The 13,393-nt window shown below is 40.0% G+C and overlaps 1 protein-coding gene across 11 annotated transcripts in view; it reads right to left on the bottom strand.

The window, feature by feature from the left end:
* Positions 1–13,393, bottom strand: part of SATB1 (SATB homeobox 1) — a 111,380-nt gene that overhangs the window by 29,213 nt on the left and 68,774 nt on the right. For 10 of the 11 annotated variants that reach the window (XM_075922093.2, XM_075922097.2, XM_089776642.1 and 7 more), the window contains 2 exons: positions 12,579–12,791; positions 1,644–1,799 (listed from right to left, as the gene is read on the bottom strand). In XM_075922093.2, the coding sequence (XP_075778208.2) occupies positions 1,644–1,799; positions 12,579–12,791 (369 nt within the window). The remainder of the gene's footprint in view (positions 1–1,643; positions 1,800–12,578; positions 12,792–13,393) is intronic. The other variant, XM_075922098.2, reaches the window with a different exon arrangement.

Here is a 13,393-nt window from a genome sequence, read left to right as displayed (position 1 = left end):
TAACATTCTATCGTAATTAGAAACATTGCAAGAGCCCTGTAATTTCCAATCAAAATTACAGTTATTTCTGATATACCAGCCATGATTCATGACAGAATTTTACATTCCATGGGAGATTATAGTGGCCTGATGTATGACATACTGAGTACAGTACTAACATAAACAATTCAATTTAATGTTTAAACTGCACTTGGTGTTTAGAATCCCACAATAAAAGAAACAGATTACTGTAGAAATTATCACTTTGACAGATTAGAAGGGGAGGCAGGCATGTGGCATATTTTTATACATAATATATTTTACAGTCCACAGCTTGAGTTTAATAATTTTGATACAACATTTTCAAAATAGTCCTTGAAGTAATTCAAGGGATATTTAACTTAAAGAACATCCATTCTCTACAATGAGATGGAACAAGTCCAAATGCATGCATTTCCAAACTCAAAGAAGAAAAATTCTAAAAGGAAAAAACAATGCACAGTACTGCACTGCAGGTCCAAATAAACATTCACAAACCTGATCACATTTTATCAGCAGCTCAATGGGCACTGAAAGACAGCAACCTTCTCTCAGAAGCAGTTTTGGGGAACTAAGACAATAACTAAACATTTAGCAGACAAACCAGCAACCAGTGATGTCCCTTCTCTTTCCTCAATGTTTTTCCAGTGTTGGTGTTACTGTATCATTCCTTTCCATTTGGCATCTGACCATCCTGCACTCTACTTTAGTTGTGAGCACATTCTCACTTGAGTCTTGGTTTTGAGCACATTGGTGGGTTTTCTGAAAGCATGTTACCTAGGATCATAATGCAGCAACTGTCTGAGACAATAATACTCACAGGACTGGAGTGTCTCATTTTCCCATCTTCCCTTCCTGGCGTAAAATTAACATAGTTGCCGGCATTAAACTTAATATTTTGTTTCATTTTAAGAACTTATTATAAAAATACACCTAACACCACAGGGTTAAATGGAATACAGTCTTTTCTGTGTGAGTACGGTTTCACGGGGGCCATAATTTATGTCAATCCAGGATTAATTTACATGGCTAGTTACCCATGTTTTAAATTTGTACATAATATTTCATAAAATAATTTGCATTTTGGTTTGGAATTGTGGACTTCTGACGCTGAGTTGCCACTTTTGTTTGAAAACAAAACAGGTATCTATATCCATACAGCTACACTGTGTCCCTGTTTCCCCAAACCTCATTTCTGACATTTCACTGCCAATAGCTGCACCAACCATACCCAAAACACCAAAAGCTTGAACACTCTAATTATAGCACCTGTTATTGCCAGATCTAGAGTCACCTGATCAACACTGGAGAAATAGAGAGCATACACCACTTACTCATTTACAGCCACTATGAAATTATGAAAGTTTACAATTTTGGCCCTCCAGGATCTAATCTTTCTGCAGACAACAAACCTATCTTGCTGTTGAGGGCAATATCTTCGGTAGCTGCTTTTTCCAATTCTAGCAAACAAAAGGTAGCCTTTAGTTACCTTAGGACTCTGCAATAAATGTAAATAGTTGTAATACTACATATTGCTAACCCAACAAATTATTGAATTCATACAGAAAACCACACAAAGACTGCAAAAAAATCATACAAATGGTTGGTAACTGTTGAATCCCTACCTGGCTTTTAGTTGCTGCAACCTTTGCAAATAGTGCTTGTGACACTTTTGCTCTCTTCATTTCCTGCTGAATCTCATCATATATGGAAGCATTAATGTTCATGGTATTATTTTCTGGTTTTCCATTCCTCTCCGTTGCAACAGCAGCTGTTTTTACCTAGAAAACATTTTATGAGATTGTCAGTTTTCATTATAAAAGGATGACTTTTTTCCCCCAGGTGGTGTCTCCCTCCTTTGGGCACTTATTCTTAGCCCTAATCATATTCTCTTTTTACTTTCAACCTTTCAGTATTTTATTATGATCAATTAGCCATGGCTCAGGCAAATGGGTGCAAATAAAATCCTATGCATCGTCACAGTGACTGTACCTAAAATAAGATAGTCACCATCAGCTGATCACTACAAATCACAATATCACCAAACAAGTTAGTTGGAAACAGCAACACAGAAGCTTGCAAATCCTGAAATGAGCTCCCCCCCCCAACAATTAAAGTAAAAAATGTAACTGCAGTGTAAAAGGATCATCAATGAAATAAAAATTCAGACAAATATCTTGCTGGGTGACCAGTGCAGCCAGTTTCAACATGCAAATGTAATACAGGTGTCACTTTAGATTTAACCTGCTCTTTCCATTTATATTTCTATTTATCTTCTATAAACAACAGTTTACACATTGGAATGGTCTCCTCACCCACGAAATGGAAATAAGGAGGACCTTCTCTAGCCAGCATCATGTCTGGATAGTTGTATTTTACTTGTGTATGCCTAAGCTGTTTTTACACCACTCCATACAAGGTGCACTATGCCTCTACAGAATAGGCAATATGGTATGGTACGGTACTTCTAACTTACAGAAGTCTGCAGAAATGTGGGGAAAATCTGGCCTCCCCACTTCAGGATATCATTGCTCCCTATGCTGGTAATGCTTTTCTCTCTCTTACTGGCCATAGCGTGATGGGGTCAGGAGGCTCCTATTGAGCCACGTGAAGATGAACCTTTAGACCACACAAAATCCCACTGAGGGCCCCCAGAGCTGAAAGAGGTCTGGTCAGATAAATCAACTTGCAGGGTCAAGGCCAATCAGCTTTATCTTGGCCTGTAAATCTCCCAAGGATGTGATGGGAGATGATGATGGCATACATTTAACCACCCTCTCCCCACTGCAGGAGCTCTTATGAATGGCAGAGTCCAAAAAGTTTGAGTGGAAGGGTTTCGATAGGCGGGGAATGCAATTTAGGTAAACTCCTTGGCCTCTGAACAAACAATGGTCAATTTTGTGGATAGTTCGTATTATGCACCCTCCAGGAGAGTCTGATATTCAACTTCAAATATGGCCCATAAGCTAAGAGCGTACATCAGCGCAGCACCACTGAGGATATGCCTACAAGGCTTCTCAGTCACAGTGCAGACACATGAGCTGCAACTGGAGATGCTATTACTAAGCACCATGAGTCTCAGCAATAAAAAAAGCATGCACGTGTTTGTACTTGCCTTCCACTCTGAGGCATGAGTGCCTCTCAGTATGAACTCAGTGTCTGATATTAGTATGGATGCACAAATGAAAGAAAATATGCTAAAAATGCCTCCTTTACAGCATAGCGTGTGCATTTTTATAATTAGAATTTAAATTGTACCTAGTGGGTGACAGATTGAGATGTTAGATGGGACAACAAGCTTGTGCTGTCTTTGTACAGTGGTGAATTTCATCCATTGACTTTCAAGTACCTGATGACCAGGCTGTGCCAACAACTGCTAAGAAACATCTGAGATGCCTGGCAACGCGTAGCATAAGCAGTAGTGTGAACATTCATGTCTCACACTGCCACATGAGAAAAGTCATGCCATGCTCTCACTGGGAGCCATTTGCATTGAACTGGGATGGAGCTGGAAGAGCATATGGATGTTCTGTAGCATTCAGAAAAGTTACGTGCACACGAGTAATCCTTTAGCATTTTGAAAAGAAGGATGGATACTAAAAGGCTATTTACAACTGAAACCATGTTAAATGTATTATTGCAGAAATCAGACTGAACTTTAAGACTAAACAACAAAAAGTGGATGGTTTTATAGCCTAAATAGCTACACCGAAATTCGGGTCTTCACTGTGACCATCCTTTCAAATCTTGTCAAGATAGTCTTCATACTTCTGAGGCATGCAAAAATTCATTGGAGTGGGATAAAATAAAGATGTCCTGCCTACTCTGCATGGACATTAAAGCTTCCATGGTGTGTTTTGTAAGAGGTCAAGGGTTGCCTCTGTGGGCTTGGTCACAATTTTCACTGTTCCACATCCTCAACTGAAAAGGTGGCTGCATAATGCAGTGATGCTTTAGGATACTACTGCAGACATTACTCAATCAGTGAAGTGTACTGCCACAAAAGAACCCCAGCAAAACCTGAGGGAAATACAGGGTGTAGATGGTTATGTGAATTATAAAGAATAAATGCTCAATGCTATTGTGATAGGAACAATTGAAAACCCTATTGCTAACAGCACAATATTGACTAAAGGCCTGATCCAAAGCCCACGGAAAGACTTCCACTGATTTCAGAAGACTCCATTTTTTATTGGTCAGTACGTGATCCATTGACAGATAACTAAAATACCATAGTAGCCCACATTAATGTCAGAAGAAAAGTAAACAACACTTCTCTATATAAAATGGACTGATTTTTGGGTTTCAAGAGAATTTTTATCCTCCAACAATCCTCATCCTTGCAAACTTGCATAATTGGTTGAGTGAAAAAATATTCGCCTGCCTCCCCAACAATTCTCTTAAAACGTCAGTTGTAGGCTACGGCTAGATTAGATGGACCATTGGTCTGCTTTGGTCTGATGAATACTAAGCAACACTGCTAATTAACCTTTTGGTGAATATTCACATAGAAAAATGATTTCATAATTTATATAAGCAATCTTCTGGTCTAATCTTAAAATGTGACATTCTATGAATGTATTCAGAAGAGAAAGGTTTCATTAGCTTCAGTTCTTTTTTGAGATAAGCTTCTGTGCTGGGGTTGCAACTGAACTTACTATCATTTTCATTCTGGATGGAAAATATGATGTGTGGGCAGAAAGGAAAGAGGATCTCCTTAGGAATAAGCTTTTATAAATTATCCACAACTTCCATTTTTTTTTAAAAAGATCAAGATCAATTTAATGTTAGTAGATACTAACTAATCATTTTGAATGGTGACCAAATTAGGTTTATACTTGATGAAGGTGAAAAATGTTCTATCACAATGTTTAATATCATAAGACTAACCTCCTTCTCCCCCATACATTAGTCATTTCAAAAATATTTGGAAAAAAACTTTGGCCTTCTCAACAACTAGTCTGCCAATATATCTATATCTCATCACATGAGATTGATTACAGTCATGAGAAGTTATGGAATCATTCACTTTTCCTAAACAAAGGACAAGCGATTGATGGAATAGTGAATCTGAACAGTTTTTCACAAATATAGAAGCTTCCTTCCCTTGCCTTCCCACGCCCCCCTCCCCCGGCAAAAATCGAAACAAAAATCTTTTCTAAAACATTCTCATAAGTACTGTTTTAGCTTAGGAAAAAAAATCTTCTTTAATCCTGGTTTAGCTTTTAATATTACATCGTACATTAAAATTCATGAAGTAGTTCATTCCAGGCAAAACAAACTACTTTTCAGTTCTGCTCTGGAAATAGCACAGGAGGTATAATAAATGCAGTTGCTTTCAGAACTGCTTTTATCAGGACAAGGTTTACTACATCATTATTATAGTGGCGCCTAGAAGCAGAGTTATAGTTAAGTGCCAGTGTTTCCATTAATTTTCCTCCAGGGTGGTTTTTGTAAGGGTAGAGTATTTCATTTAATATTTTGTCCATTTTAAATTTTAATAAAAATGAAACTGAGCAACAAACAAAGATTGTCAACATAAATCAGAGAGATCATTTTTTATTTTAAAGGTGGGCCAAAAAGTGCAAGTTTCACCAGTTGTTAAAAGTGTCCTAATTTTTTTCAGGCATGCCTAGCACCCACAGTTAGTTAATGGAACTAAAAGATACCAGTGCCTCCTAAAATTCAGGACCCTCTTTCTCTAACAAACAGAAACTGTTTTGTTCAGCCTCTCAACTTTCAAGTGTAAGCACTTAGGCTACACATCTAGACTCTTTTCCAGGAGAAATTTCTGAAAAAGTGGATGCATTCTTTTGTCATCCCTGTAAAAATCTCATTTTATGAGAAAGAAGGGCTGGCTCGAAAGGGTTTTTTTCCGAAATTTGGCACCGTGTAGATGCGCCAAATTTTGGAAAGCCTCTTTTAAAAGAAAAGTGGAAAAAAAGTTTGCAATTTGCATATCTTTTTCCAACTTTTCTTTGTAGTGCAGACATAGCCAGAGAGATAAGGGGGTGAAGTATTATCTTTTATTGGACTAACTTCTGCTGGTAAAAGGACAAGCTTTCAAGCTTCCATAGTGCTCTTCTTCAGGTCCGGAGAAGGAAACCAGGGCATTCAAGGTGAATTCAAGGTGGTACGGACTGCTGAGCATAAAACATAGATGGCTAGCAGGCAGCAGAGTGTTACAAATTGCTATAGTGGCCCTTGAACAGTGACCCTGTTATGTCTATGGTTTTTAGGGTGCAGTAGAGCTGTGAATTTAAGTTCCTAAGCTCATTTTTTTGAAGATGTCATACAGATTTTCTTTGAGAACAAGGAATGACAGAGGTCAGATATTGAGTGGTAGCCCACAGGTAACAGGGTGTTTTAGACTTCTTATTTGTCTCTGAGTTCATACAAGAGCACAGTAATTATCTGGTTTTACCCCTATAGTTACTATTGGGCATTAGATGCAAGCCCGTGTACTTAAATACACTACTCTGCTGGACACTAAACAGCATGGATTTAACAGAGACATTGATTATATGGCCTACTGCAACAACTTCAAATGCAACTTCACCTGCTGCCTACTAACTCTCCATTGTCATACCGCCGCACAGATATTAACTGCCAACTTCTTTTTAAGTTGTCTCCTTCACCATGTACACGCTTATGCTTAATTTGTTTCCACCTTGTAATTTTGTTCAAATGCTGTTTTCCTTCTCCAGACAGGAAGACCTCAATCAATCTTGAAACCATGTCCCTTTCAACAAAAGTTGTTCCAATAACAAAAAAATCTGAAACACTTAAGATAAGGCCTCATATTCCAAGATGAAAACATCTACAGCAATACTATGAAAGCGGCCTGTAGGTTTTGTTTTTTGGTACTCAAGTTGAGACTACTTTTGCCCTGATTTTCACAAGTATGAAGGAATCATGACTTCAAGAAGCTGGGAGTGCTTGTAACTTCTGAGAAAAAAAATCAATACAAAACACTGAGTCACATAAAATCTGAGGAGGCTTCTGAAAATGCCAGCCTTGTACATTAGACTTTACCCTTGATCTGCACTAAGAACGTTAAATTGTGGTTATCAGGCCAATCGCGTAGACAATACAGTTTGTATTGACTACACTATTAGTCAATAAGAACCGCTCTGCAGAGCTGCAGCGGGAGTAGCTCCAGAAGCCGGCTCGAGCCAGGACTGAGCAGTCCTGGCTCGTGCCAGCTCCAGGAGCCACCTGAGCTACAGCTGTGCATTTTAAATGTGATAAGGGCTGCCAGGCTCTCACTACATTTAAAATGCAGCGGCACAGCATCCTGGACCAGAGCGAGCCAGGACTGCTTGGTCCTGGCTTGCATAGAGTCCCGCAGCCTTTGTCCGCTGCTAACAGGGGCTACTGCTAGAGCAGCCTCCGTTCGCAGTGGCTAAGGCTGGCCATGGCCAGGGGCTTCTCCAGCACCAGCCCCTAGCTGCATCCAGCCTTGTCCGCTGTGAACAGAGGCTGATCTGGCAGCAACCCATGTTCGCAGCAGCCAGCGGTGGCTGCAACCAGTGGCTGCTGCTGGAGCAGTCCCTGCACATGGCCAGCCTTTGTCCATTGGAGAGCCTAGCTGGATCCCCGGAGCAGCCTCCCCAACTCCCCCTGCTGCCTCTGATAGATGCAGCAGGCCGGGGTGGGGGTAGGGGTGGAGGGTAAGGAAGAGTCTCCCTTTTAAACTGGCTCCCTCCAGCACTGAATCCTGTCCACTCTCCCTTGCTGCTTCTCATAGAGGCAGCAAGGGGGGAAGAGAGTAGTCGATACTCCAGTCGACTACTTGCGAACATCCCTAATCTGCACACACTCAATTTCACAAATGCTGATTGGGGGAAAAGGCAGTGTCTGGCCAAAAGTATCCTGATCCTCTCTGTAGAGCTCAGAATGACTTTCTGTTTTGAAAGAGAAATACGCAAACCCATAATGGCTGCAGGGTGGCTCAAACATACTGCAAAGGAAAACCTGCAGCTCAGGACAGCCAGGGATAGAGAAACATGACAATCAGCTAGGGTAGAATCTTGTAGGAACTCTGGTCTGATCACGCTCTCACTTTCTCAGCACAGCAAAATAAATAAATAAATCTAGAATCCTAGAGATCGTTCTTTTAGCTACACTAGGCAATAGGAAGCAGCCACTCAAGAAGCTGCACTTCGAGGAAGGAACACACCATGACACTGATCAGGATGGAATTTCCTGATGGAGTTGTGAATGAAGTACATTCACTGAAAATAATTAATGATGCATGTATGTGTTACCCCTACTTCCTCATTCTCATTTCCAAACAACTAATTTCTTCTTAGCCACTTATTCCTTTGGCTTGTCTTGGTACTGCCCACGCCCCACTTCTAAGGTGGTGCACGTCTGTTTCATAAGTCCAGGGATGTGCGATGGACAGGTCTGAAAATGAGTGGTGGAGCATGGGGCTCATGTGAGGAGCATTTTTAGAACTGAGAAGGTGCTGTGAACAGGACGTTGGACAGGGATGCAAGAGTTGTAGGTTCTGTTCCCTACTATGTGAACTTCAGCAAGTCATCTCCCCTCTCACGCTTTGCCTGTCTTATCTATTTAAACTGCAAATTTGTCTGGACACAGACCGTCTTATTACGTATCTAGTGCAATGGGATCACACTTTCAGTAAGGGTTTTTAAGAGCCACTGTTATAGGAGGATATTAATTAACACCACCACCTACACGAGCAGAAACTTACTCGCCAGAATACATAGAGTTCAACAACTCTCCAATACAAGCGCTTTGCCGCTGATATAACTTAGGCCACAGGTAATCTTCAAAAGTCTGATGGGGAGTATTCGGGGGGTTTATTATTCGAAGGAGGAAGAGCAGGGGTAAAGGATAGAAGAGCTCATAGGTTATCAAGAAAGAGGTGGAAATAATACAGATACCTTAGCTCAGTAACAACTAGTGAGCATGTGATACTAGTGAGAAACTCAGCATAGCTTTTCTTAGCTCAGGCATCAGGATTTGCACTTGGTGGGCTGCTGCACTACCATTAGAACATCAGGGTCCCAAATGGATTTTTGCATGCAATTTTATGCACAATTCACACCCCCAATGAGCTTGGCCATTAACTGTTAAGTCTTCTCTAACATTGGGCCGCCAGTTGGCAACAGAATAAATGCAGAAGAGATCCTTTGCAAGATGTTTATTTTCACATCCATCCCAAATAGATACTCACAATTGCAAAATAAACCTTCCTGTCTGGCACATTAACTCCCAATTTCATGATTTCATGTCTTAATTGTTTCAAATCTTACTAGTCTTAAAATTTAGTATCAAAATATGTTTGCTGCTGTGTAACTACGTTGTCAGGCTAAATGATCGGCTTTGCCTTTAAACAATAATCCAAGATGTTCATTGCTGAAGGAGCAAAATACTATCTAACTTTGTTTTGATAATTTGTCATAAATATGCTATAGTGATGATGTTATTAATTTCATTGAGTTTTATTTAGTAAAATTAAAACTGGACACAAATTTTCTGATGATAAATATTTAAGTCACTACTCTCATCCATCTGAGAGAGAGATCATAATTCTGGCACTTATACTACTATGAATTATTTTCTCCTACAACGTATAGGATTTATACAGTAATTCCCCATTTAACACTAGAGATACATTTCAGAAAATGATCGTGTTAAGTGAAAACGTGTTATGAGGGGTCAATTTTCCCATTGAAAATAATGGAAAAGGTGGGGGTTGCGTTTCAAGAAGTGGCGTCTCTTGGGACCGGGACATAAGGTTGGGGGAAAAAGAGGACTGGGTTACAGCAGGGAGGGGAGGTGTCTGGCTCTGAGGAAGGGAAGGAGAGGAGATGGGAAGGGGATTGGGTTGGGAGTATGCCCCTGTGACAGGTCTGCTGGGACCCACACTGCGTCCGGCGAGGGGGTTGGTCGCTGGGGAACGGTGTGGCGAGCGGCGAACCCTCCGCCGCTTTGCAGGGAGGCGGGGGAAGCCCTGAGCAGCCGCCAGCGATAGGCCGGCTGGGGAAACCCAGCAGACGGCCTGCAAACGGGGGCGGAGGAAAGGGGGCAAGGCATCCGGCAAGGGGAAGTCAGCGGGGAATGGCGCGGCAAGTGGCGAACCCTCCGTCACTTTGCAGGGAGGCGGGGGAAACCCCGCGCACCCACCGGCAACAGGCCGGCTGGGGAAACTGTGTTATTCCGGGGACGGTTGTGCAATTCAAAAAACGTTCCCTAAAAAAAAAAAATCGTGCTATTGCAAAAATGTGTTAAGTAGGCACGTGTTAAATGAGGAATTACTGTACTATTTTTCAAGGTAACCAACAGAATGTAGGACTTTTCATTTTTGAAGTTAGGATTCAGGACATCACCATATGGCTATGTCTAGATGGGCAAATTGAGGCAAGTTACTCCAGGGAGCGTTAGTAGCAGCCAGAATCACAACTTAGGTATTTCTCTGCCTTGATCGCTAGACTACATCTCTCCCTCAGGTAAAACCCCTGTATATTTTGTAAGGCAACAAAAAAAATATTACATTTAGAAAATGGTCTAATGATCATTTGTATAGGACACAAATACTAATCCATGGCAGCATTCTGACATTTTCTTCAATGAGAATCAATGATACATGTAACAAGTATATTCAGTGCCTTGCCCAATATAGATACTGAATAACTTGGTGATTAATAGTATGTGTTGTCTTCACAGCATTATTTTTAACTTTTTGAAAGATAAAAATAATGCAAAAAGGTTTCATAAGAATGCACGAGGTTGCTTATGTGAGTTTAAAACATAAAACAAATTCAAAGTTAAAGCTCATCTTTTCTTTCACTTAACAGTCTACTAGTTAGTATCACAGTTAACCCAATTCCTCAGATCATCAAATGGTCCAAGAGTACTTGAGACAAAGTGGCATGACCTTAGTATAAAAGGGATAAGCTAAGAATGGAGAACCTGCCTTTATCCTGAATCACCTGGCTTTTGGGAACAGGCAGGGGAATTAAACAGAAGTCAGATATTATTTTAACAGTTATCTGTATTTAACTATTCTTCCACTAAAACATTACTATGTAAATAGTGACCCTCATCCTTCATCTTTAATGGTATCTATAGGGGCCTACACAGACTCCATTAATGATAACAAAAATAGGCTAGAAACACAATCTGTTCTGTTACAGACATTTTCCCTCTCATGCAATACATTAGAGCAGATCAGAAACTACCTCTGCTCCATCCTTTCCTACAAATTATTTGTTAATCAATCAGGATTTTTAGTATTCACTAGCTAAAAATTTTACAAAAATATTCATCACAAAGTACACTATATTCAAAATGTGTACATCACACAGCAATAAGTGTGTGTATTGTCGTAATCAGTATTACTACCCATCAAAGGCATTACAACAGAATTCCCATGACCCAAAGCCCTGTTCAATACAATTACTTTGGTTTGTGAATACAGATACAGATCTATATCCTATAGATATTAGTAGAGCAGTGCAGATATCTGTATTTCTGTGTTATTCTATTCTAGCAGTAGTACAACTTTGAGCCAGAGCAACACAGGAAATTTCAGTAGACATGAAATCTTTCTTAGTAAGATTTCAACACAAAAACCAATTTTCTTTTGCAAAAAACACTGCATTCCTGTGGTCAAATCCTGCACTCACCAAAACTACTACCAATGCCATTTATGTAGGACAGAAAATATGGGTCTGTTGTTGCTGAGAATTCAAACTTCGGTCTCTGACAGACCTTCTAATGAGGAGTTCTTATTTGAAAAAGTGATTCCCCTGGATTTCAGAGAAGTCAGTAGGTGCTTCACTTGACTGAGGGCTGAATAAAGACTTATGGATGTTGCCATAGGGCTGCAATCTTTCAAAAGAACCTTATGCCTTCTTGGAGATGCTGAAGGGACTCCATTTGGACATAAAGGTTCAGTGGTACAAATCACTGGAAAGTTGGAAAAAGATCAAAATGTTGATGCACAGGAGAGAATTTCATGAAACGTTTCAGGAAATTTCCCACATTTTTCAGCTTCTTGAACCCATCTCTGCGTTAAGAACCTCTGATCAGGTCCTTAATGAGGCAATGCTGCTTGCTGAGTGGAATGACAGGAAATGTGGGTTTGCTCGTTTCCATTGAAGTCAGCAGGAACAGGATGAGATTCTCAATCCTAGATAAGTACCTACTTAAGCTGTTAAATATAACAGTCCAATATTTACAGAAGAAGTGAGGCAAAAGCACCAAATCAAAATCCAGGATTCTTCATAACTGGTACCACAAAAGTTATACTTTGGCTAGGAATATATTACCAATACTATATTATTTTGAAGTTAGAAGAAATATATACTATTTTTGCTGCAATGGTAAGTCCAGATTTTTAACAAATAGAGGCTACTGTATTTTTCCTAAATTTAGTGTGTGGCATGCATTAAAGTTAATAATTTGACTAGAATTTTAACTTAATTGTATTGAGACGCTTCTCTCTTTTTAAAATAAAGGCTGCCAGTGGGGCATTAAGAAGGCACAACAAGCAGATGTGAAAGACTGAAAAAGTGGTTTACTTGTGGAGGACGGCTTGGCGGTGTGCTTATGAGAGGTGCTGGGCCCATAGCAGAGGCTGCATTCAAGCTCCTTTCCCTTTCATCCTGGTAAATTCGATCTCGTTCAGCTTCTGGCAGCTGCAAGAAGTTCTGCATAGCCCGAAGGTTTACTAGTAAAGACTGTGAGGCGGTCTTAGGGTCTTCTTCCTTTCGGAGGATTTCTGAGAGCAAGCCCTGTAGCAAAAACGAACACTGAAGAATTAGCCCGCACAATCTTTTGTAAATGTGCTCTGCAAATCCTTTCCTAATCATTCCTTTTTCTTTTCCATGATGTTTAGAACATGAACAGTCAAAGGCATTCACACTGCATAGGAATATATTAATGACAATTTAGGTAGTGGAGAAGAGAGCCTCAATTGTATTCTTAATTTTATTAAGCATCTGTTTTACATACAACATAAACTGAATCTGCCTAATTGGTCTCCTTCCTTTTACTGGCTTAACTCGCCATGAAATCTTTCACAGTCAGACAATCACAAGAAGTTAAGAATAAATGAAATCCACACAGTACAACAGCATTAGATTGTGTAGTTCTCATGCCAGCTAGACAAAGACTGTAGCGAAGCATCAGTTCAATCTTGAGCAATGGAAAGCCATTTCTAGAAACTCAAGCAGCACTTTGAAAATAAGTGATATTTGAAAATTAATCTAAGTGGGTTAATAACGTTCTTAAAGCATTACTTAATTGATTAAGGCCCTTATTTAATATATATCAGTATGCCCCCCCCCCCACCCAAAATAATTAAAGGAAAAATCATAATCAATATTAACTGGAA

The sequence above is a fragment of the Pelodiscus sinensis genome, chromosome 2, assembly GCF_052426305.1.
Source record: "Pelodiscus sinensis isolate ZL-2025 chromosome 2, ASM5242630v1, whole genome shotgun sequence".
Classification (NCBI taxonomy): domain Eukaryota; kingdom Metazoa; phylum Chordata; order Testudines; family Trionychidae; genus Pelodiscus; species Pelodiscus sinensis.
Note: the sequence above shows the minus strand (reverse complement) of the source record. Positions and strands in the feature narration are given on the sequence as shown.